The 27,394-nt window shown below is 35.8% G+C and overlaps 1 protein-coding gene across 1 annotated transcript in view; it reads left to right on the top strand.

The window, feature by feature from the left end:
- The first annotated feature begins 4,003 nt into the window (after positions 1–4,003).
- Positions 4,004–27,394, top strand: part of LOC111146591 (zinc finger protein, FOG family member 2) — a 358,885-nt gene continuing 335,494 nt past the window's right edge. The window contains exons 1-3 of the mRNA XM_022502210.1: positions 4,004–4,034; positions 4,254–4,412; positions 27,122–27,223. Coding sequence (XP_022357918.1) covers positions 4,004–4,034; positions 4,254–4,412; positions 27,122–27,223 — 292 coding nt within the window. The remainder of the gene's footprint in view (positions 4,035–4,253; positions 4,413–27,121; positions 27,224–27,394) is intronic.

Raw genomic sequence — 27,394 nt, 5'->3', positions numbered from 1 at the left:
TTTCAGGGATTTCGTTAGCAATTGTAATTGAAATTGTAGCAGTATTTTTCTCATCAATTCATTTATCTGGGGAGTGAGTACTTCTCAAACTGCTTCTTAACCCTCCAGTTCTTTATCTTCATGTTATTCCATAATTATGCTACCAGTATACAAGGTGGGACTACTTAATTTTGAACATTCCATTTGCCTTTACGAAGCGCACATCGTGGAAACAACCAACAAGTGAAAAATTCTCCCACCCCCAGGGGCAGCTTCTTTAATACAGCTCTTGGCATAGGCTCAATGAAAGACTCTACCATGCACTGGACAGCCACCCGTATTGTCAGGTGTTGTGAATCTTCCGAGTTTCAGCTTCATCTTCAGAGAGCAAAGGTCGTTGTGGTCCATTCCCATGGTTCCCAAGTACCCAGTTATCTCCCCTTCTGGAAATGGAAGTATTTCTTTGTGCCCACCGGAATCTCCCAGTAGTTGCTGCTCTTCATCAGTTACAAAATGTGGAAGGATTCCTACTCATTCTGAGAGACAATTAACAGCCTTATGGGCTTGACATTGAGCACCATGGCATTCATGGATTTAGGATCTATAGCTAATTATTAGCATTTTGAAATGAGGTAAATATTTATATTTATATACATGAAGACTACTAATTCTGGCAACTGTGTTTAAATATCTATAAATCAGAGGCAGTGGTAGAGCTGAAATTCAGATTTCCTTACACTTGCCTGCCAAGGGGCCTCAATCAGAAGTAATTTTCTCCATGAGGGCACATGGAGCTCAGTCGTGAGCCTTTTCTGAGTAGATATTATTATTTGTGTCAAATTATGTGTGGCGATTTTTCTGAAGTGGACTTCTGTGCCCACTAATCCATACACAGGAGGTTCCTTCATTCCCTCCTTCATTGGTGCTATTAATTGTACTTGTGCTTCAAGTGTCTCTTACCCTTTTAAAATGTGAGTTTATGGCCGCCGATTATCTGTAAGGTTTTCCTGTTAAAGAAACATGCAATATAGAGAGTAGAGTGAGATCTGATCTTAAACCATAAATACTATGCATTTTAGGAGAAATCTTTTTTTTTTTTTTTTTTTGCCAGAGCCTGATTTGATAGCATGGTGAAAGGAATGGTTAGTAATTTCACATTTTAAAGTACAACAAATTATATAAATCTGACACTTGCTTTGGGAGAAATACAAGTTGGCCATTAAATCACCTTCCTGAGGCCTGTTCTAAATATTGGCAATGAGATCTGGTGAATTTTGAACAATGAACTCAAGAATTTTTCACCTTTCATTTGGGCTTTTGTAATTTGGTTTGGAAAACAAGTGCTTCTTTTCAATTATATGTTTGAAATTGCAAATTGATAGCCAGCATATAAAATAAAAGAGCCCCCGGAATATAGAATACTATATATCAATTAAGATCTTATCATAATCTCTGATAAATAAAATATAAATATACAACCATAACATAGAGGAGTTGGTTAGGGGTTTATTAAGCACAGGTCAGTGCTATATAGTTTTGTTTCCCTTCAAACTTTCACATGAGCTTTTCTGTTTAATTTTTATTTAAACTATTAAGTTTGAAAATGTTATACCATAAGAGCCAATTCATTGTTATTGACTATTTTAAATAATTGTTCAATTACATACTATCTTGAATAAAAATTCTAACAATGTTAGCATGTATGTTCCAAATTTAATTTTTTAAAAAAGAAAACATTTTTATTACTATTGATTTTATTCTTACAATATGCATGAATTTTTTTATAATATATAGGTTTTTATACTGAAGAACATTCAGAGATTAAAAAAAAGAAATTCCACTAAAATATATGTGAATTATTTAAAATATTTATTTTACAACTAGAGAGTTATTTTTTGTTGGCAAAACTCAGAGTATATATTCCAGAAATAGTATATATTATCATTTCTGTTATAACTGATATTAAAGCAGTTTCTTTGCAGACTGATTTAGTATGGATATAAATTATGTAAATAATTAAATATTAGTACTAAAACTGTTTTAGTTTTAGTAAAATCTGCAAGGAGATCTTCCTGATTTTTCTGGGAAGGAGATCTAATATTTTGTAACATATATTCTCAGTAATTTTAGAAGAGCAACAAGAGGTTTCTGAATTTTTTTTTTTGAGGTTTCTGAATTTTTAAGACATCAACTTTAAGCATCTATAAATAAATAGGCAAATATGAATTAAACATTTCAGAAGATTTTTGTGTTTTATAGATTTATTTATGAACAAATGTGTCTGTAACTACCAAAGAATATTTTTGCATAGTAGTAAGGCATATTAATAGAAGATATTTGAAAATCTTGGGTTTTTGCATCAATTTTTTTTCACTTACTAGATTATAACCTCATTCTGGTTAACTAACTTCCTGAGCTTTACTCTCCACATCTACAAAATAAAAATAGTATTAATTCTCATACCTACTTCACTGGGTTATTTTAAAGATACCATAAAAAAGTGCTTTGAAATCTTACTTGAAACACAAATGAGACAGCTTCACATGTCTTATTTTGATCCAAATTGTTATTACAATTAAGTTGTTTAAAAAAACATGGAAAATATTATGTCCTTCATCAGACTCGGAATTAATAATGAGAATTATCAGATAAATGTTCTAATGATGATAATATTATGATATAATATATAATGTTATTACTATTTATATATTCCTTGCATACTTGCTCCTTGACATAATTGTTTTAAGAGTTAAAAAATTATAATTTTAAATTTGAAATAATGACTAAGAGATAAAAACTAATACAAGAGCCGTGACTTTTGAATGTGAAAATCACCTCTGTGCAAAATCCACGCTTATTCTTTTTTTTTTTTCCTCTCCACCTTGAGTATAAGAAAGCACATGGCCAGAGTGTTTGGGATTAGGCATTCTCTTTTCCTTAACATTTGTAATTTTGAGGAAAAAGAGAAAAAACAAATTATAAAAAGGAAACTGCAGAGGAAGTTTTTTTGTTGGATGTCCCTTAATTTAAATCCCTGTAATTAATTTTGTCTGTGAAAATGTGTCATATGAATTCTGCCCTTTGCGAAACTTGCTTTTGGGAAAACACCAGATACATTCCTGGGCTCTATGTACCTATTCCTGTTTGCCCCTACATATATAAAAATTATAACATGTGCACTATTTTAAATTATTTATGAGATTTCTTCTTTGGCTCTGAAAATTTCCCAGCACATTTCTCAGAAGGGAGAGACCACCGAAGCCTTTTAAGTAGTTAGGCTGTCTGATGAAACTGTGGATGTGAGTGACAATTAGTACAAATTACCGTAATTGTGTTCTTTGGATAAAATGCCACATTGCTTCCTTTAGCAGAAAATGCAGGCTTCTGCTTAGTAAAATGAGTCAGACGCTTTGCTTCTCTGGGGTGGTCAGAGATTTACAACCAGCCATGTGGTACCCCCACGTAGTCTACTTTGGACCCATCTGAACAACTCCAGCCCTCCCTTTCCTTTCAATAAAATAGGTCCATTAATGTAGTGCACCTCACTCTCATTCACTCTAAGGGAGTTGTATTTTTATTACTGAAAAAGTATCACATAAATACAAATTACATTTTTTCATTAGAAAACTACTTTTCATTTCAGAAAAAATTCAATTAATTATGAATAGGGTTATGCTTTCATCAGGGAGAGAAATATGTAATTTTTCTTCAAGCCTCAAACACATATAATGAAATCTTTTCTTGGAATCCACTCTTAAGATGGATTTTTAAAAGTATAGACTTTATTAAAATCTCAGTTCAATTAAAATGCTTTCAATTACTTTAAATCTTTATTAAAATCTCAGGTAAAATTGTACAACGATGTAAAAGAGACTTGTACTCTTTACCAGGCAGTTAATTCTAACAAATGAACATAAAGTGCACAGTTTTGCTCTTCGGGAGAGAATTTAAAAAAAAAAAAAGAAGCAGCAGCAGCAGCAGCAACAGCTTTGGGTTTGGAATTGGGGGTGGGGAAGGTTTGAAGATGGCGGTCGCTTTCTATATAGTAAGTCGAGGCACTGGTTTCCTTCCACTTCTTGTTATAGGTCACTGTTTCTTGTGAATATGAAGGTGGCATTATCTTGTGTGAGTCCCCTTGCTGATTGATACTGCTTGGCCCATTCCTAGAATATATTTTTTTTCTCACCACTATAATCAAAAGACCCTAGTAAAGGATTTTATTTCACTATCTTCTTTGGATGTTTTTGGTACAGTGTCCCTGATTCTTTTTCAAGGGCCGCTAGAAGATGCCATTGAAGAGGAAGAAGAAGAGTGTCCCTCAGAGGAAACAGACATCGTCTCCAAAGGGGACTTTCCACTGGAGGAAAGCTTTTCTACAGAATTTGGGCCTGAGAATCTGAGCTGTGAAGAAGTGGAATACTTTTGTAACAAAGGTAATCATTAATGGCTAGATGCAATCTGTGAGTTCGTTTGCTCAGATGATTTTATAAAGTTTAAAAAACACGCTGAGAGAGTGCGATGAAAGTGTGCAAGGGGCTAATAACATTATTCGAGAGTCGGAAAATAGCCGCAGAATTTTTTAAACACAAAATGCTATTTTGAGGGTGAAAAGAGGTAATTCCACTTTAATAAGTCATTTTGTATATTTAAAAACTATTTTCATGTTGATTGGCCAATTACTTCTAATACATTTTATGTTTCTCATGTATTCATTTATTCTTTTCCAAGTACTTATTGAACGTCAGTTGTTTGCAAGGCACTGAGTATAAGCACTGAATGGGGCAGAAAGCCCCAGCCCAAGCTTCTGGCACACAACTTACAGAAACTGAATGCTTAAGGGGCACCTCCTTGGCTCAGTCGGAAGAACATGTGACTCTTGATCCCGGGGTTGGGCACTTCCTTGGCTCAGTCGGAAGAACATGTGACTCTTGATCCCGGGGTTGGGAGTTTGAGCCCCATGGTGGGCTAAGAGTTTACTTAATAAAAAACAAATTAGACAAAACAAAACAAAACAAAACAAAACACAATGGAACACTTTAACTGTTTGACATTGACTTTCAAAACAGAGGATGGTCCTTTTTAAGATACTGTCAAGTAAGAAAATACACACTATTTTCCCATCCTAGATGCTCTTTTAACACATTAACCTTATGCCTGAGACCATGTATCTCAGTTTATTTCCACCCTTGACCTGGAGCCAGGTGGCCTTGCCAGTAACACGATCTTCATTGGGTATGTGTACTCACTCGCTTGCTTTTTTCCAAAAGTGCATTTAAGTTTTCTCATGATTTAAAAAAAAAAGTTTTTTTCTTACTTAATTGGTTTCCTTTGTAAGTGAGATGAGTCTTCTGTCACCTCCTGCACCCGTGCATAGTTTCATAAGTGTTTGGGTCACTTTGATGCTTTGAACAGCTCCTTTTGCTGATTTTACCATGACCCCGTTCTAGACGACATGACTGTCTATCTCCATATCTGTGCTTGTGTTATGTGCCGCTTTTTTGGATGTCCATTTTTTTTTTAGGCAGAGAAATTATGTGAAGCCAAGTTTTTTTTAACATATGTAAGTTTCTTGATCAGACTTGACAGTCTGAAATTAAGAATGATGATATAGCTTCCCCAGACCCCACCGATACCCGTATCTCAGGAGCCACATATACATTTGATGTACGTTGTTAAAATTCCAGTTTGACTTTCTCCTGTTGCTGGTGTGTTAGAAACAAAAGAAGTCAGCCACTTCTCATTCCTGTGGTCAGTAGAACCCAAACAACTTGGAGATGGAGTGGTGGCGCTAGCCTCCGGCTGCCCTGAAGTTGAGAAAACCTCCTTGACTCTTGAAGACCTCAAGGTGACTTTGTAATGTGGCCTTTGTTTCCCATGTTGGAGGCTTTTGGTTGAAGGTGAGAATGGAATGGACTGAGTAGTCCTTTTCTGGTAGTATTGACTTAGACTTTAGGCCAAATTAATGTATTCTGTAGTTGTTCTGGGTGTTAGAATCATTTTTTGATTATAGTAGCCTCAGCATTACATGTAAAAGCTGGCTGGAAATGAGAAGTGCTTTAATCTATATTTGAAGAGATTCCATGGTCCCTCTTTGTCAGGAAGTATATATATATATATACATATATATGTATATATATATATATATATATTTTAAGATTTTATTTATTTATTTGACAGACAGAGATCACAAGTAGGCAGAGAGGCAGGCAGAGAGAAAGAGGAGGAAGCAGGCTCCCCGCTGAGCAGAAAGCCCAATGCGGGGCTCGATCCCAGGACCCCAGGATCACGACCTGAGCTGAAGGCAGAGGCTTTAACCCACTGAGTCACCCAGGCGCCCCAGGAAGTATACTTTTAAATGCATTGTAGAGAACCTGCCTTATGTTATAGGATTACAGTAAAGGGAAGGAACCAAGAGTTAGCATGTACCACGTATTCTTGTTCTTGTAAAAAGAGTTAGTATGTGGACTCATTTTTGTCCATTTAATTACTCCAGAGAAGCAGTAGTGTTAGGTATTACTAGATTACATTCTGGGCCGATCATTGATTGAGGGCTATGCTTAACAAAAGAATATAGAACTCCCAAGTTTTAAGTTAGTAGTATTTTAGTATTTTATGAGAAAATATATGTAATTAAATCTATCATTAAAATACAAATTAATGTAAAATTATAAGTAAATATACAATTAATGTATCATAGGTTAAAAAAAATAACTTCCTAATGTTTAGTTTGAAATAAGAAAGTAATGAGAGGCAGAAATAAGAATTTTCATTTTCTCATACAATTTTTGCAGGATAAATACAACTATAACTATTACAAACTGCTGTCGCCTTATTTAATAGGAAAAGAATTTCATTATTTTACTCTCATAAAATGTGAGACCAGAAGATTTTCACTGCAGTCAGTAGGAACTGGCGGAAGAGAGAGCCAGCTCTTCCACCAATACTACATCCCCTTGAGGTCATAGTAGGAATTCCATCCATTTTTCACTTAAGTTGATTAGCTACAATCGGAAGAGAAAATTTTCTCTCCAGAAAATTAGAAACTGATCTTTCTGTAGAAATTCATGTTTTAGTCTCAGTGATACACAATTATGTTTTCTTCCCAGTCACAGGGAAGGAGATAGGTTTAGCATTAAAAGAGTGTAAGTATTTCAGTGGTTAATGAGACCACCAACATCATGATGAAAGAGCATATAAGAAATGTTCTGAAGAAAAATAATTTCAACTTGGACTCACTGATGAAACATATTTTTTGAAAATATTTTAATGTCATTTACAACAACATGGAAATTGTGTGTGTGTGTGTGTGTGTGTGTGTGTGTGTGTGTATGTATATATGTATACATATATATAGAAAATGAATTATAGTCTTTGGAAAGTTTCTTCTGCTAAAGATCTAGCCATGATTAAGATCTAGCAAGGACATGGTTTCTTTTTGGAGTTCCAGGGATAACACTTTAGAACATTAAATGCTTTCTTTGTATTAAACAAAAGATAGTGGTTAAAAACTCAGATCACAAAAACATGGTTAAAATACCATAAGTGTTCCAAACAAGGTGTTCAGAAAGTCGGGGGAGGATACGGAGGATACACATACAGTTATAGTCTGTCTTCATTTGTATCTTAGCAACTGTGTTGTGTATAAAAACAATCCTATGCCATTGTAACTTTCCTTTTTATTCAAAAAAAAGTAAGGAAAAACTCCCTGCTTTTGTACGTCTATGAAGACATACTTTTCATAAGTAAATGTTCCTACTTTTGAAATTGAGCTGCATTATATGGGATATTTTCAGTATTTAAAATGATTCTGCTCTTATTGTTGTAGTATTTTCCTCAGCTCCATATGGATATTGTCTATTTCCTTGTTGTCAAAGGGCAGGCCTTTTTGTAAGTCTCGAAGCATTTATTAATATTATTGCTAGTCATTATAAAACATGTGATTAAAAATGACTCCAATCACTCTCATAATGTAATATTCCACAGAAATGTCAAAATGTTGGTCAGAATTTTATGTCAACATTAAATGTGTAAAATTCTTAATCAGATGAGTCTAAGTCATAAATATTCACAATTAAAAGTGGAAAAGATCACCTTTAATAAACCCTTGTTAGAGTTGCAGGCCTAAAGTTGGAACCTGGCAATTCTGTTGAAGTTTCTTATGTCACTCCTTACTTTGTGTTCGTTGCCTATTTCACGTCTATTTCTCATCTTCCAAATGAATGAAATGAACTCTGTTAAAAGATGCTCTTCTCAAAGTTGCTTGCTCTCCTTAGATTTCAGGAATTTTAACAAAATATAAAGCAGTACTTATAATTTGTCTCCTCCTCTTGTGCAATGAGTTTAGATCATTTGGCATCTTGCCTTGCAGTATCTGTGAGAGGAAGGAAACAAGCAAGAATTATTTCCTTGAATTTACACATGACAAAGACATCAAGGCTGGGTCCATAAGTGCTACACATTTCCTGTGGCGCTTGGTTATATGCCTCAGTGATTTGTTTTCTGCCTTTCTTCTGGTTTATATAGTAAACATGGAAGTACATCAGTGCATGTTCAGAACTAAGCAAACTAATATAAATTGAAACTTAAGTGGTCTGGAGAGCAACTGGTGGGGAGTGTTCCTTATGTTACCGCTGGCAGGTGGGAACTCTTCTGTATTAGTGATTCTTGGATAAACTCAGAGACAGTAAGTTTCATAGTGGGGGTGAGATGGAGCAGTTCTGAAATGGGTTCACTATTATTAATTATTTGCAGGAAGAGTTCATTCATTGAAATGCCCAAGTTTATTAATGACTGAAATGAAATAAACATGTCTTGGGATACATTCCAAGAGAATGTCACAGGATATGTGAACAGGGAGAGAAGTGTCAGGTCAATATCACTGTGGGCTAGGAGAACATACTGTCATTAAAAAAAAGAAAACTCCAAAGAAACTGTGTCAGTGAACTTTGAATTATGATTATCTAGAAAAGGTAGTGAGGGTCCCTCCAAAGTATTCCTGGTGACATCATCTCTAAACAAAAGTTGAAAGGGAAAATGATGCCATCAAAGTTGATTTTGGAAGAGAAACAAACCTGACTTTGAGTCATAGGACCTATGTATAGAGAATGCTCAGAGAAATCATTGGGTGAAATACTTAGCCTAGACAGATGAATTAATATTAGATGTGTTCAATCTGGAAGGATTCAGGTTGAAAAAGGGGAGCACAATGGAAATCCATAAACTAAGGTGACTGATACAGTGTAACAATGGACATTCTTACCACATTCAAAAATATTTGACATAGGTTGTTTGCAGAAATTAAAGGTTATATTCTTATTTTAAAGAAACTTTAAAATAGAAAAAATGCATAGCATATTAAAGAACTAGAATAAAACCTGAGTTACTCAGCTTGGGTTTAACTCTAGCCCAGAAGTGATTAATATCACCCCAAAAGCAAACATAAACAGAAATTTACTTAGATTGGCAGAAGCTTTCAATTCTGCTCAATAGATAATTCAATTCAACTAAACCCATATAGTAAGCGTCTGGTATGTGTCAGACTCTCTTCTCAGTGCTGTGGATACAGCAGTAGACAAAAGTCAATCTCATTCTCAGGAAGAGACACAGTAAATAAGCAAACTCATATTGTATAATATGATGGGTAATGTTGAGCACTATGAAGAAAAGCTAAACAGGTAAGGGTAATAGAATGATTGTGTGTGATAGAGAGAGGAGAGTGAGAGAGAGAAGGGGGGGAAAGGGAACGGAGAGAGAGAGAGATTTTATAAGAGTGATGGAGAAGGTGAACTTTGACCAGAGACCCAGGCGAAGGGAGTGAGCTCCCAGTACCCCGTACTCTGGGTGGAAACTGCCCTCCCTGTGAAGCCAGTGTCGCAGGAAGCCAGAAGAGGACAGCAGAGAGCTGGGGAGTGGGAGAGGCATAGTCCTACCTGTGCAGCAACTTGCTTTAGGAATCCGTTGGATTCCCACCACCATGGAAGGCTTGGGTGAGCCAGAGTGGGGAGTTGAGCTGGAACTGGCATAAGAGGCATGGTCACGGCATGTTTATTTATACCTAGAAGAGAAAGGCCTGCAGAAAGGAAAGGTTCAAGTAGGAAATGGAAACAAGTAATTTGGGGAGGCTGTCAGGAGATACAGATAACCCCAATCAGAATCCTCCCTTTAGCCAGGGGCTTGATGAGACTCCATCTGTAGCTCATTAATGTAGTTTCCGGAAGAGCAGTTTGGGGTGGTGGAGGATGGTATGAGTCACTTTGCTCCCTTCCACAATACCACATCCTTGTATCAGAAAGATAAAGCTTGGAAGCTGTGAATCTCAGCCTTGGTTTCATCATCGTGCTTAATTATTTCTGCCAGTGGGTTGCCAGACTCATTGATATGTCCCTCCCCCACATTCCACTTCTTTCTTTCTCTCAGTTTATGTAGTTCTGTAGTTTCATTTAAATATTAAGAAATAGGGGCACCTGGGTGGCTCAGTGGGTTAAAGCCTCTGCCGTCGTCTCGGGTTGTGATCCCAAGGTCCTGGGATCGAGCCTCACATCGGGCTCTCTGCTCATCTGGGAGCCTGCTTCTTCCTCTCTCTCTGCCTGCATCTCTGCCTACTTGTGATTTCTGTCTGTCAAATGAACAAATAAAATCTTTAAAAAAGAAAAGAAAAGAAAAGAAATAACTGAGGGGAAAGCCATACTTCTCTTTGGTAACAAACCCAAGCCTAGATTATTGACATTTATCCCCCTTTTCCATGTTAAGGTAAAGCAGCAGAAGTATTATATCTAGATCCTTCATACTGAAAAGAAGAAGCAAAAAGAACACACTTCATGCAGATTTGGTTGTGGGAATAGAAACTGCTTGTTTTTCATTCGCTCCAGTGTCAAACAAATGCACTGTTTTGTTTTCTATTTTCTTTTTATTTTATTATTACTATTTTTAGTTCAGAAAGTCTATTTACTTGTCTTCCATAAACGCTTCTCAATCGTGATGCTTTCTTTCCTCCTCCCTTCTGCCTTTAATGATGTGTTTTCACCTCCTCTGATGCCTGGGCGACTAGCATCAGAATCTGCAAAAGGCAGCTCTACCATAATCACGTTGAGCGCAATAAAGAAGGTGATCTTTACAGGCAACTCGGTTCCTTTTTTCTTAACGGGATTAAGAAGCTGAGCTTTTAAAATTCTTGCATATAACATTGACATTTCCAGGGTGTGTTTGGACCAGAGAGTTCAAAGAGAAGGCATAAAAAAGAAAAGCCAATATGACTTTGTTTTTTACCTTGCTGGAGGAACTGTTTGTGCAAATCGCCTATAAGCTTATTGACCTGAATCTTTGACTCCTTGTTTTCTCTGGATTTGGCTGGAGTGGAGACACTGATGGAGGCCCGATAGAGCTGATTGAACAGCCCCCAGCTTTGCTTGGCACGGACCTCCCTTCCCTTCTGCACCACCTCCCCCTCCCTCCACATGACATTATTGTTCCTTGGCAAACTCTGTTTTCCTGGATCCAGGACTTCTTTTTTTTTTTCTTTTTTCTTTTTTACATTATTTTAAAATCCTTACATTTTTCTTACACAAGTCATCTAACAATGCAAAATGGAACGGAATTGTTTTTAGAATATAGATATAGAGGCCATATTTATGTTGGGCTTGTACTATTTTTGTCTTCTGAGATTGGAAGAAAAAAATAATACCTAGGATATTGTAGTATCACCCTTTTATGACCATCTTAAAATCCCCCAAACAGAGGGTTTTTTGGGTATCAGATAGATTTTTTTCTTAAACCATAATTATTGGAAAAAATGAGAGCATTTGAAGGCAGTTTGTTCTTACAGGAACTCAGCGTTTTCTTGGTTTTGATGGAACCAGAGGGTATATAAATTTTGTACATGACTTACTTGTGTTTTATATATGAGGGTCAGATCAAGCTTTGTCTACCTCATCTCTGATCCCAGATATATCATCATAATAAATTCAACAAAATTAAAATGATTGATTCTATGCTGTGTTGACATGATTCATGATGATATCATTTATATGAATCATGTATGATAATATAGACTACTTTTTTGCATATTATAAACTCAAGTTATTGTTTTGTCTGTAAGCTGACCACCAACATATCTTCAGTGTGCAGTCTACTAATGATATTTTTGAAATATGTTAAGACTTGATAAGATATTTAATTACCTAATTCTCTCATTATTTATAAAATAAATTCATATTGTAATAAAGTGTATTTCATTCCATTTCTACCTGGACTACATAAGATGTCAAGAGATATTTGCCTAAGTTTTAGTTAGGCAAATTAAATTTCAATTTAGTTAAATTGAAAAATTTACTATAGTTTGTTGTTTTTCCTACAATGTTGAAAGTCAAAAGAAGAGTAAGAATTTATTTAATTTCCTGGTACTATATATATGATACATAATATAATAATAAAATGATACTATATAATCTGTATATGCATCTGGATATTAAAAGACATCTACATTGTTGCGTTTTTAACTTTTAATCTGATACTGAATTAATTAATCATTATTTTTAGCTGAGTACTATAAGGAAGAACTACTTATTTATAAGTCCTTTTATTGTTACATTTTCTCCGTGATATTTTGGGTAGAATGAAGAGGCCATGTTAATTGAAAAAAATAGTTTTGACCAAGTTGTAATTGTATAAATCCTTGTTTTAATTAAAATGTTTTTTTCCTATTTTATTTTGTTTAAAAAAAAAATATATATATATATATAAAACAATTCATACAGGTCTACATTAATATTTGCCAGTCATTTACATCTACTGACTCTTAATTTATTTTTCTATTTAAGGCAAATTTAAATTATGAAATAGCATTAGTATTAGAGAACCCTGGGAAGCCAATTTATTTTAATTATATGGAATTAACGCAGTTGACAACTTTGAATCTGACTTTTGGTCATATTATGATTTTAGAAAAAATGTTATCATCTTAGAGAAACTGATCTCATAGAAGGAGCTATGTCTCCTCTAGTTTTTATCCTTAAATTTCGTAAGTAATTTGAGAAAATGTTCTTTGTTCTGTGCTAACATATTTGAGGTTTAAGTCAAATAAGATCTTCAAAGTTCCCAATCTCCTAATATAAAATTCATATTTTCTTGTGCGTATGTAAAACTTCCCACAATGTTTTGATGATCATTTGAGAAGCAACAGGAAGCGTGAAAGAATTTGCCCCTCCATTACCTGTGGGGGTAATCTTTATTTCTGGTGGGCCTAAATATAGATTGTATAAAACTGAAAAGTGAAAGCTGGGGTATGATGAATTTAATTATAGTCATAAAGTCACTTTTTTGCTGTTCTTAAAAGATCAAGAAAAATAACCGAATGTGTTATACCAATGGAGTAAATCCTGATAAGGAATGCAGATCGCTTGTTCAGCTCCTTCTTGTAGTTCAGTGAGATTCCAGAGATTGGCATTAAGACTACGTACCAATTATAATAATTACAGTAATGGTAATAACAACCTTCATTTGCTGAAAGTCAGACATCTTGCTGCACGTGTATCATCTCTAATCAACTGCCTGGCCTGTAGGGTAGACACTGTTTTCACCTGTGACTTTCAGAGAGTCAGTAACTTGGCCAAAGTCATAGAACTACTAAAGGTTAATGCTGAGTTAAAACTCAGGTGGTTATACTTACGGAAATAGAGAACTGGTTTTGTTTCCTGGTGTCTATCAGTATAATTCTTGCAGAAGAAGATGAACACATCTGAAGAAGTGTGGGCATAGAAAGCATAAAACTGACTTTTTTCCAAGGTATTTTTAATTTGCCATCTGCAATAATGCAATAATTTGGTGTTCTCTAATTAAACATCTATCAAGCTTGACATGTCAGTCAAGAATAAGGTTATATGTTAAGAAAAAGAAATAAAAAAGAAAGGCTCAGGTAAAGGAATTAGAGGTGTGCTTAAAACATTTCTAGCTAAAGACTGTCGTTACAAGCTAGTTTTCAGTAAGTGGAGTTGGCATTTTGATATAATGAGAGAGCTATATCGGATGATCTTTTAGACTCATCCCACTAACCGGATGATTACATTGCCCCGATTTGGTGGCATGAAATGAGCCACTGTTTTTCACCGCCTGTTTCTTGCAAAGCTGCTTTCAGGTAATTCAGATGAATGGGGACAACCCAAAATGGGTGTACTTGGGCTGAAGCCAGTAATAAACCCCCCCCCTAAAAAAAAGTGCTTACAAATCCATCAAAACTGTTTAAGAATTTCAGCCCTGTCAAAAGGTGTGCAACGTGAACTCTTTAAAACAGCTTGACCTTAACACGAAATGAGACTCAATAAAAAGCAGAGAAAGGAAGGAAGGAAGAGGGGAAGAGGGCATTGTTTGCAGGGAAAGCTCGGGCACTGTGGAAACTTTTCACTTTTTGAAGGAAATGCAGCAGCAGATGGCAAGAGTGGAAGTGAGATAAACATAGGAACTGGAAAAGTAAGCAATACATTCTAACAGGTTCTGTATCAGAGATCTGGAGAAACGGAAAGATTAGACAAGGAACTGTTCTGAAACTTGACAGTGGCTGTATCTCACCACGTCTTATATCCCGGAGATGGAAAGTGGAATTGCTCAGAAGGTAGGCTGTGATTATATTTTTTCTGACAGTGAGAAGGGAAGGTCTCTTTAAGGATTATTTTTCAAGATAGAGATTTATCAAGGTAGAAATCTACAGATATATAAAACACGTTGCCCTCCTACCTATTTAACAATGAGATGTGATGTCATTTCTCTTGTTGCACAGAATTAGCACGAGACCCGCTATTTTTTATTTAGATTTTTTTTTTAAATGCAAATTGTGGTCCAGGCTAGTTAACCAACACTGAAAACCTATATGACTTGTTTTTGGCCGTGGAAGCCTTGATACGTGTGTTTATACGTGACCACACATTTACAGAGGCAAAAAGGGGAAGATAGAAAGACTGTTCTCATTTCTTAAAGATACAGTCATCCAGGAAGGAAAGGAAAACAGGTGTAGGTGAGAAAGGGAATGAATGTAAGGAGTGGAGAAAACATTACGTTTGGGGTGATGAAGGAGTATGTTCATTCTCAAGCTTCCTTGCTGTCTTGAGCATCTTTCTAGTAAGGAAGCTATTGGCCAGCACACACCTGCCTCACCCAGTCCTTGAGCCTTGGGCTCCTACATCCTGTCCCGGAGGCTGAATACTAGAGCAGATACTGAAATACGGGAACTCATAACAAGAAACTATACTACAAAGATACAGCGTGATATTGGTGAAAAATGGACAAGGAAAATCGCATATATCCTAAGGAAAACCCAATTTGGAAAAGAAGGGTGTTTTCTCTATAGTACTGGCAGTTGTGTTGGAGAACTTCTAAGATAGCCCTAAAAATCAGATCACTAAGTAAAGGAACAAATTTTGAAAATCTACTAAAAAATGTGAATTTTATCTTTAAACTTCAAGTTGCCAAGTCAATATCAGATATATTCATTCACCTTTTTGAGTTTATTTAGCGATCGTTTAGCTATTTTGATATTAAATAGTATATGAACATCGTAAAGTTCAATAGCGTAGCTTCAGAACTCATTTGCATAGACTCCTTGCATGTCCCTGACCTGATTTTGTAATTATGGAGTTGTATTCTTCTTTTAAAGAGGGCCTCCCAAATTGTATAAGCTTTGGGCTCTAGAAGGCCTGAATCAACCCCCATTAGTACCTTTAGGCAACATGAGTGAGCTCTAGGAGGTAACAGTGATCAAGAATGTTAAGTCTGGTTTCAAATTCCTAATTTTTGGGAAACCTCAAAAAAGATTCCTAAATGTCTTGGCATTAAGGATATCTGAATTCCAAATCTGTTATCATTATAGGGTAAGTTCCCCTGTGTCTATAAAGACCACAAATACTCATGAAATTACTGGGTTAAAAATTAACGCAGAGAGGGGAAAAATTCTCCCACGTTTCTAAAAATCTGGACGGTGCTGTGGATACTATCTCTGTTTTTCCTGCGTTATCACCAGCAACCAAGGACCTCTTGCTGGCCCTGAGGGGGGAGGTGGTGTGGGAAGACCTTGTGGTAAAAAGAGTCTAAATGGGTCTTGTGATAACAGACTTGGGACTCTGACTCGTGGTAGAAGCTAGATATGGATCTGAGTTGGGACGAGGCTAATGTGACCTAGAATACTTTTTTTTCCCCCTTTTTTGCTCAGATATGCAAACTTCATCAGGATTAGATTCAGCTGTAAGACTAGGTTCCTGGAAGCTGCCTCAAAACTCTCCAGCTTACATCCGATTGTCCAGAACTTAGTCTTAGGAGCGGTCCACCTCACTAAAGGGGAGGCTGGCCGATGTGGTCTTTATGACCAGGCGTCCACATGCCCAACTCTACATTCTGTTACTATGAAGAATAAACTTATGCAAAGGGCATAGCTTTTCTTTGTCTTTACTTCATGACTCAAAGTATTATGCCATCAGTCCATTCAAAATGCATGCTTTATCCAGTTTGATGAATATTAATTGAACATGTACTATGTCCAACATTGTGGGGCATGCTGTGCTTAGCATGTAAGTAAACACAGGGAAGTCCCTGGCTGTTCTGGAGTTTACATGATCGTGGGGAGGTAGATATTAATAAAGTAATCACACAAGTGGCACAGGGTAGTTTGATGCAGTGAGGAAGGTGAGAGAAAGTGGCCTTCAGAATCCAGTACTTGAGCTGCTGCCCAATGCTGAATAGGCATTAAGTAGGTGAAAAGAAGTAATAGTGTTTCAGGTAGATGGAACAGTGCGTCGTCAGCAAGAGCCTGATGCACAGGCAAAGAGGGCAATGGAGATTGTGGTGTGAGTTAACCCCAGAGAGATAGGTGTGGGTCAGAGAGATGGCCATGATCCAAGATGAATGATAGAAATGATGAGAAGCATGAGAGGAAGACAGGTATCTTGAAAGCTGAAGCATTAAATGCAAATCTGAATGTCTCACAAGCCATTGTAGAGAGGAAAAAAATGGGGGTGAGGTGTGATTTTGATTGCCAAGCAGTAGGAAAAATAAGGTTCATCAGGAGAAATAATTGTTATCCTCTATTTTGAGCTCTGAGAATCATTCGTCGTTAGGGTGTTTGAACTAACGTTGGATAAAGGGCATTTAGATATGGACCGGAGTTGTTAGCTGCTGTCCCAGAGTGTGTTCTCCACTGGGCTTTTGCACTTTGGGTGTGTGGCTTGAATAAAGTCTATTTATAATCAGTAAATTTTATTACAGTAATGGAACACTATGGTAATGAGGAATTACTTATGAATCATAGGCTTAAATGGATTTGGATTATGAGAGTGGAGAGACCTCTTCAGGATGAATCATTTTGTTAAAAAGGAAAGAACAAACAATAAGATTGCATGGAAAGCAGTATTCAGATATTACCTTCTTCAGGTGGCTTGATCTTTCTGGATTGGGCTGGTTTATTGAAGAGACCGTTTCAGAGACCGTGAGATTTGCCTTTACTTTCTGTTGTTGTTGAAGACGGTGAGTCCCTACAATGAATGCTGGGTTCGAACCTTGAAGAATGAAGTCAGGAAACTGAAGGAATAGTGGTGTCTTGATAACAGAACCGATCTGTGAAAGATAGATTACAGTTCAGAGTATCTTCACTTATCTTCACTTATATATTATCAGGCATAACTTTCTGCTTTGGAGCAAGAAGTGCCTTAATTATAGAGAATCCTCCTCTGAATGCAATACAGTTGTTTCAGTGAAGGGTTTTGGAGAGCAGTGGGGAGGGAGGTAGGGAGAAGGGGAAAGGATAATAAGAAAAAATACTTAAATATATAAACTTTGAAATACACATTCTAGAAGCATCTTTGTAAAGGGGGGGGGGTGTTTTTTATGTTTCCGCCCTTGCTTATGTATTGACTCTTTCAAGTGCCCATTGAGAGAAGTAATGTAAAGCAAAAATTCTTGGATGATATACTGCTGAGAATGTGCCTTATTTTATCTTATGTGGAAATTTCCTTTATGCTCCAGATCTTTAGTGAACTTAAATGTTGAGGAAAGCTCTTTTCACAAGGAGGATGATAGTCACATCTAGGGTAAGTGTTTAGGATTAGAACTATAGGAATAATTTATAAATCACTGTGCTGTCTTCCTAAGTTATTAATACTTTATTTGTGACTTTTATATAAGTACCATAAACATCAGCATGTTCAATAATTTCCTCTTACTAGCTATAATAGAATACCACAAATTACAGTAGTCACCCATTAACTGTAGAGATTGAGTTTCTTCTCAAAATAACAGGTTTAGCTCTGGACCACTGTCGTCAGCTGCTCCAAAATTGTTTCTTCATCTAGGGTCTGAAAATTTATAGACCAGTAAATATGGGCTCTATTCTTTTGATCTGTTTAATTGCTCATATTCTGGAATAGGAAAAAAAAGTTATTGCCAAAGCAATGACATATTAGATAGGTTAAGGAAATCATGTGTGTTTTTTAAAATAATTGTCCATGGAATATAACTATCTAGAATTTGGCAAAATCCTACATTTTCTTATACACTTGTAGCAAGTTAAAGGAAGACTGGAGTCAGACAGACACCATTACAGGGATCCACAGCGTAATGGACCTTTTCTTTTCAGGTGGTTGAAATGTTTAGATTTAGGTGTTAGCAAAAAGGAGTAACATTTGCATAATTTTATTTTTGTATCCAGTGATATAACCATAGGTGTAATTTGGCTATGCAGAGTTCATCTATCACGACACTTTTGTTTGGTTAATCTATTACCAAACTGTTATTTTAAGCCCAACAATATCGTGGGGCTATTAGGCAAAGCAAACAAAAACAGAATCTTAAACTTCAATGTCCTCGCCCTTCAATACGAAGCTGGAGTGTTCTGTTTTTGACTGTTACAGTCCTTTAACCAAAGCTATCTTGTCTGATGATAAAACCATAAGTGTATGAAGCTAACACATTTTTCATCTATTTTATGACCTTATCTTTCATGAGCGGCTTCTGTAAAGGTATCCTAACTATAGGAAGCACCTGGAAAACATATGTGATATCTATTCTCTGATAAGCAGTGTGAACAAGAAAGTAGATCTGTCAGTTCTGAACTGTTCATTGTTAAAAAATACTTTGATGATTTAGCTGATTGCAAAATACATTATAGGGATGACTAACAGCTTCAGAAACACTCCTAGTCAAGAAAGTTCAATAGTTATATTGTACAAGAATTTCTATAAGAGGTTAATATTGATAGGAACTACATGGATTAAAGGAGCAGGGCTGAGAAGGGCTGTTTTCTTGTGTGACTGCTTGCAAACACTGCTGCTGTTTGTGCTGGAAAAGTGGCTTTCTTAGAACATGGCAAATCTTTAATTTATACAGAAATGTCTAACGTTGGGTGAAAAGATGTTTGTGTTTATGAAATTATTTTTGCCTTGCAAGGAGAGCCACCGCTTTTACCACCTTGCCAACAATACCGAATATGGGATTTAAAGATTCTGTTTCATGTGTTCGGGAGACTATATTCGAGTGCATTTCCCCGAGTCATTTGTGCTGTGTATTCTCTTGCTCAATAACACCTTCAATTTCCTCCTATAGGCCTCTCATTGATTCTGAAAACTAGACTAAGGAAAATGGAAGAGCCTACAAAATATGTATGATATCTTTTAACAGAGCAACAAAAGAGTTTAATCTTGCAATGGAAAACCATTAACTCCATAGCTGTAATTTTAGAAATATTATAGATTTTGTTACTGCTTGACATTTATTCTGTTCCATCTTTTTATGAATTGGTCTCTGGATATATTATATATATATATATATATATATATATATATAATGGTTATCCCATTAAATGTGCTTGTGCTTTGCTAAAAATACACTGAAATTTCTATTTAAAAGTATGTGAATAAAGAATTTAGCAAGTAAATGAATAGATGTCGGATGCATTCCTAGCTCTTTCTTTAATTCTCTCCCTGGCATCCTTTTCTCTCTTCTTTCCTTCTTCCTACCAACAAAGCTTTTGAAGCAATATCTTAACAAACTTGTCATTATTATCTTGGCTATTAATTATTCATGCCATTTTTCATAAGCTACTTAAGAGTACTGATTTCAAACATGTAAGAATCAAAAAATGGAGAGAAGGAAGAAAAACAATGGTCAGTAAAGCCATTTCCATTCAAATCAAGAAGAAGCTGGAGCTGGATTAGTATCAAAATAAAGTTCTATTTATAAATTTTCTGTGAGAATTAATGTATTGAATGAGAAGAAGCCAGTCCCAATTGTGAGGGGGTAGAAAAAAGTGTTTCTTTAAAGTACTTCAGAGATTTCACATTCGATTAGATTATTTTTTAATCATTTCATTTTTCATTAGTAAAAAGATTAAAAATGAATTGGATGAAAACATTACCATAAAAATGAGAGTTAGTTTCCCAAGATAAACTTAGAAGATGAAGGGTCTGAAAGTTGACAAATGTGACATATTTTAGTTATTAACTAGAAATAATGTGCCAAAGGCAATTAATTAGCAAATGTAATGATACTGTAGTAGGTTACGGTAAAAAGAATGAAACCAAGACCTCTAATTTTATCACTCGTCAGTGAGCAATGATAATTGGTTAAGCATCTATGTGTAGTTGGTTTACAGAGTTCTAAGTCAAATAGTATACTTGAGAAAAAATCATGCCTATAAATATTATATCCTCAAACATTTCATTTTGATATGTAAGCATAATGAAGAAACAAGGCTTATGATGTGGAGAGGAGAACCAGCTATCAGATCCCATCTAGCTCTCTTTGTTGCTCCATACTCGGTAGGGTATCGCTGCCTGCTAGGTTTGGAGTATGGTCACCGGAGTCAGACTGATGTGGCTTCAGTTCTTGGGTCTGCTAGCAGTGTGTGGGCTTCTTCTCACATTTCTGCCTCTTGGCTTACTCTTCTGAAATACAGGGATACCATACAGGCAGAACTGAGGCAATGTTCATAAAGCATTTAGCTAGTGCTAAGTGGTTCTCAAGAAATGGTAGCCATGTTTATGTTTAAGATAGATTCCAAGCCTGAGGACATGTTCTCTGCCTTATTCATCTTCATAACTTTAGTATGTGGCACATAGTAGATGTTGAGATGAATATAAATTTAATTTCAGCCCATTTAGTTTTCTGCACTCAAGTGTATCACTTCCTATGACATTCTTAGGTTTTTTTGTCATCTTTTGGCAATTTTTTTCTTTAAGAAAATATGATTAAATGATCGATCAAGGGCTCTAAACTATTCTTCTGTTCTTAGATTTATTTTTATTAATGTGTTATATACTGCACATTTACCCAGTTTTAAAATAGCTTAAAACAGTTGCAAAATGTGATTTCTTTGGAGCTGTTAATTGTATACAATCAACTATCTTTATAGTGTTTCTTTAACTAAATACCCTACAATATTTATTTTCAGTAGTTCTAATTATACGTGCTGCATAATGAAACAAATTAGAGCAAATTGTTCCATGAACCAGGATTATCAATACTGAGTATTGCTCCAGATGTTGGTACAAGTTGAAATCTAAGTTCTATAGTTCCATTTTGGCAGTTAAGTGACATTTAATGAAAGTATTTTATTATATGAAATTACTAGCTCAATCAAGCCCCTAATAGGCTGAATTATAATATTTTCATTTTGAGTGATTTACCAAATTTCTCTGTGCATCAAGGATCTGCTGAGATTAGTAGTCACCCTGGTATTTTCGTTTCCCAGTAGATAGTATATGAGGATGATCCTGCGTAAATTTAGCCTAGACTGAATAAAAGAAAGGACTTGATTCATTTAATCATCACACAGTAGCATTTCTCAAAACCATTTCTCTTAGCATCTTAAAACTTTGCATGGATTCTACTTTTGCATCATTGACATGTCTTTAGTTTCACCACCATTTTTCCTGTGCAGCAACTTAATTACTGTAATGTTTTTTATATGGCATTTTTGGGGGGTGATGGCTTTCATTTTTGAATCTGAGAAATGGTTTTCAATCATGGAGCCTCGGGGGATTCAACTTACAGAATTCAGGTTTATCTAAGGTCGTATCTCCAAAATTTCAGAAATCTTTATTGGGTTCTTCCTCCGGGGAACTTCTACTGCACCAAGTCTGGGTTAGGTGTCATTCCTGTGGGCTCCTGTCATATGTTGGACTGCTCCCATCAAAGTATTTGCTGCATGAGATTGTGATCTATTAATCTGTCTCTGTTTTAGTCTGTAAATTATACTAGAAAAGGAACCATCTTTTTTTTTTTTTTTTTTTTTGTATTCTTGGTGCTCAGCATAGTGCCTGGAACTCAAAAGTTAATTTAATGCATTAATAAAGAATGGTTTATATCATCTCTGTTCAATAAAGATGAACATTTGTAGATTCAGCTGGATTCTTTTAACTTTTAATTTTTGTGGTTATTGTGATTATTCTGTAATATAGTCTTCCAAACATACCTATTTCCCAGTATATTTCTCATTATTTTTCCTTCTAAATATGTAATTTGCCTAAAAAAATATTGCAGAGTAGACTTAACTATAGTCTCACAAAAATTTTGGGCAAGAATGTCTGAGACATGGGTTAGAGTGTTTTTATGGAATGAGTAAGGGAGAACTCAAAGACCAGATGTCTGACAAAATGTGTTCATAGAAATTCAATAAATATATGTTGGTTACTGTATTTGTGTCACGTGATCATTTCAGCCCCTACCTCAATACCTTAAATGCTTTTCACTGCCTTCAGTATGAAGAACTATGGAATTAATTATACAAGCTTCTCCATGGCCAATGTCATTTTATGCTTCTGGTTTCTGAATTTCTGTATTGTATGTGTTTTCATTTGGAATTATTCATGGACTACTTTGATTGTAGGTTTTCATCAGCGGTTACTTCTCTTATGCATATTACCAGCTCCTTTACTAGATTATATGGTCCTTAAGAGAAAGTATATATTTCACTGTATCTTCAAAAATATGCATTATAAATGTTAATGATTGATTAAATTGTGCATGGCATCACATGTTTCCAACAATTTAAATGCAATAGTAGAATTTAGAAAGATTTACTCCTTTGTGTGGCCATCAGAGTGGTATAGTCAGTAACTGAATATAAAACTTAACTTCTCCAAGTGGTTCTGCCCAGAATTTTACTATCTGAGCCCTTGGGTGTGTAATTTTTAACAGCATGTCTCTTGCTTGCTTCAATATGTGTTGCTCTAGGATTATTCGGCTATTTCAGTTGTGCACAGCTCTGTACTCAGCTGGTGGGAGTGTGGCATGGCAAAGGCAAGAAAAGAGACTCAAATTTAATTCCTAACCTTGAATAAACTGCTGTTTTTGGTGAATTTTATGATGCCTCTTCATGCTCTCCTATAATCCTACTTCCTTCTTGTTGAGGAGAGGACATCTACCAAAACCTGCTTCCAGTGATGCTTCCATCACTCACCCTGTGATGACTGGGAAGCACTTATTGCTCAAGCATGAGAAGGTTCGGGAAAAGTGCCTTATGTGTATATAAATATAGTAGCTATAAGATCAAACATAAGTTACTGGTCCGGTGTGTGCACCCATTTTGTAGTCAATAAATTTCTCTAATTTGGCTCAGATCATCTCCAGAGTCTCCTCCTTGTTTGAAGATTCATAAGACATGAGAAAAGTTTAAAATTATAGGTTGCATTCTCTACTCTTCACTATTGGGAAGGATATTTTCCTTTATAGGCTCCCCTGCATTATTGTCCTGAGTTAAACCTGCGCTCAGAAGTGGAAATGCAATCACAAGCTTGCTGGAGTAGTTGGCAGAGGTTAGTGTGGGTTTCTAGTGTCCATGAAGAATGAAGTGTCATAAAGGTCATATCTCCCCAAATTAACTCAGTATCCTGGGGGTACTCAAGAAGGTTAAGGTGTTCTACTGATTATTGCATTAGGTAGCATTGAATCAACTGGTGAGAAAGTTTTCAAGTTTCTATTCTTTGTGTATCAGTGAGAATGTTTCATCTTTCTATTGCTGTGACTTAAATAGCTTCACTTGTTACTTTTCCTTTCTATTACAGGGAAATGAAACCAGAGACTCAGAGTCTATATAGACACAATATGGAGAAGTTAGTAATATTACCTTTATTTTATTGTATTTATTTTATTATTGCCTTCTATTATAAGCATCTAACACTGATTTTTCTTTTCTAGCAATGATAAGTTTTGTTGTAAAAATGTTTATGTGTTATAAAAAGTGAGCCTATTTAAAGAATGTTTACTATAAATTATTGTATAAGTCATGACTGGACAAAAGCCACGAATGTAATAGTATAAGGAGCTTGGGAAGAAATGGAATGCTTCAGGAAGAGCCCCAGAAAGAAACGGATAACTTGGTCAGTGGGTTTTGCCAAAGAGAGTTTGGTGAAGGGACAGCATACAAGATGTGGCTAGAGTTAAGGGAACAAAACCAACAAGGAATAGGAAGCACCCAGGGGCTGGAAAGAGGGGGAAGCTGTTAGCCCTCCTGATGTGATTGATGTGAAGAGTCAGGGGAGGTGACAGTGATGCAGGAGTGTGGGAGAAACAGGGGCCTCTTCCCAAGAGTGCTGATTGTACAATGCAGCCATTGTTTACAAGTGGAAACCATCAAACAGCATGCAACTGAGGAATATGGACCTGTCTTCTCTCTTCCTGCCCTTGGACCCTCTGATCTTATCAGTGCCTTCCATTGACTGAACCCAATGAGAATTCAGAACAAAGCAGCCCCAGTGATGAGGTCCACAGAATCCTGCCTCCACGGGGCACAAAGTACCAAGTAGAACATGGGGCGGGGTTGGGGAGAGTCAATTGAGGTGAATAGGAAGGGGCAAGCAGAGAAAAACCAGCTCATAGAAGTGTCAGGGTTCTCTGCCAAAGGTAATACCTTATCATTCCAGTTATGCCATTCTGCTACGTGCAGGGCATTAGTTCAATACTTACATATATGCAGGGATACTCTTTAAAGTGTTTAACAACGGGTACAACCTGGGCTCTGGGGAAGGGGCTCACTAGACAGGGGCCAAGACAGGCAGTGTTTGGCTGAACAGCACCTAGTTAGCTCAGGGTTCACGGTATTTGAGAATATTAGAATAGAGTAGAGCCTACTTTTTTTATGCAGGCTGAGAACCATCCCTCTTTGTGTCCGAGAAGTAAGAGCAGAACTCTCCCACTGATCTTATAAGATAATTGGTTGATGTGTCTATGTTGTTCTGTGTGACCTGCAAAAAGGAACACAGATTAAAACTCTTATCTTACTCCTGAGCCTTTGTACCTTTTTTATGGCAATTGGACCTTGTCCTGCACTCTCATTATTTGTGAATTTACTTTCTTAAATCATTTTTATACTACTTCCAAAAAGGTGTTGTATTTTTCCATATATATCCTTCTATACCTATTGCAGTTCCTTAAATAGGGTAGATACTTAGTATCTATTATTTTATGGAAAAAATTTCATTGCTATTCATGGTGATCATCCTGAAAAGAAGAGAGAACTCAACCTTCAAAGATCCTTCAATTCCAGACATGGGGCTTGGTGGCGTGGGGTATGTTTAATTCTTTGTTACCCGCCAGAGCCAATGATCCTCTGTTATGGAAATTATGACAATGGAGCTGTCACTGGGCTTCTGCATGCTCTCTACTTTTATTCCACTTTTTAAGATGATTCATTTTGTGAAGCTATGTATAGAAATGAATAAAAAATATATGGAGTTTAAAGTTCAAAATTCATCAACATCACATTAATGTCAATTGTAATAATAATAGTTTCCTGAAAATTTTGTAATTTCTAGGTTACTTGTAAAGATTTTAAGAATTTGATGTGGTTTTTTTTTTTGTATAATCATATAAAGAGTTAAGTACTATTATAGATTTGGGCAACTATGTGGAAAATAATGAACTGAATACTTCAGAGAAAGTCTAGAAGGGCAAGCAATTTAATTTAAAAAATTTAGGCATTATTAGATTCAAGGTTTAGTTGCCATGTTTTTGGTATGCAGTCTTTTTATTTCTGACATCACATTTTCTTGTATTCTGTGTTCTGATCTCTGTGATCATTGATAGTAGCTATATTATGGAATATGTTTGTGTGTACATTGTGACCATGGATTACTTTCCTATAAAGCAGTTACTTTATCACTTAAAGTGAAGGTACTTATAAATTAGACTTTTGACTTACAAAATGCAATTGCACTGTTAATGTATCTTCTTTGCCATGACTGTACTTTTGCTCAAAATATATTACATTTTCTTTTCTTATGTGGAAATGAAGGCATGAAACTCTGTGAACTAGTTACTCTTACCAGGAACAAGTATAGCTTGGGTGGCTCAGTTGGTTAAGCATCCAACGCTTGATTTCAACTTAAGTCATGAGATCTGGCCCTGCATTGAACTTGCATTGGGGTCTGTGCTGGACGTGTAACCTGCTTAAGATTCTCTCTCCCTCTCCATTTGCTCTCCGCACCCTGCCCCCACTGCCATGCTCTCTCCCTTCCTCTCTCAAAAAAAAAAAAAAAAAAAAAGAAGGAAAGGAAAGAAAAGAAAAGAACAAGTGTAGCTTTATAGCTTCTTGCATTGTGAAGACTTGAGTCACTGGCTTATCTTATATACCACATAATGGTAATCATTTAATATGGCCTTTTTATATCCATTTAAAAAATACAATGAAGCTTTAACAAGTTTAAAGTTGGGGGGAAGCTTCAAAATATCTGCATGCAACCCAGCACAAAAATAGGTCTTACCCTAAGACTTTAATTGTTTCTGTTTTGCTGTATCTTGCCTTTACAAAAATTATTATTTGGAAATATGGGAGCTAAATTTTTCTGTATTGAGAGCAGTATAGTCATTACATACTGCTTTTTAATTTTCTTCTTTATATATAATATTAATAACAATAAAACTTCTATAGGAAAGTTCTTGTTTATAAGTTAATTTCATTTATTCATTTATTGATGACTAATGTTGATTTTCTTTATTGTAAAGCCATAGTAGATATGAAAATGATAAATCAACGGCATTTTATCTACATAATGACAACTATATGTAGCAAACATATACTTAGACAAATGCTAAGGACATCCCTTTGCCAGGATCTAAATGTCAAATAGAGAGCTTTAATTACTTCCCCTTCTCTCTGTGTGTCGGTGTTTTCCAGGTGATGATGAAGGAGTCCAGGAAACGGCAGAATCAGATGGGGACACACAGTCAGAAAAGCCAGGCCAGCCTGGAGTTGAGACAGATGATTGGGATGGTCCAGGTAGGACAGAAAACTTAAAATTCAACCATCTGTTGCTACTATCAGGAATTCACTTTTCTTCCTTTAAATTTTAATTAGGTTGTAAAACTCTTCCAATCTCAGCTCGTGTGTGTGTGTGTGTGTGTGTGTGTGTGTGTGTACACTAAGGTTATGGTAGAAGTTTAAATAATT

Source organism: Enhydra lutris, unplaced genomic scaffold, assembly GCF_002288905.1.
Source record: "Enhydra lutris kenyoni isolate GAN:26980312 unplaced genomic scaffold, ASM228890v2 scaffoldscaffold14, whole genome shotgun sequence".
Classification (NCBI taxonomy): Eukaryota; Metazoa; Chordata; class Mammalia; order Carnivora; family Mustelidae; genus Enhydra; species Enhydra lutris.
Note: the sequence above shows the minus strand (reverse complement) of the source record. Positions and strands in the feature narration are given on the sequence as shown.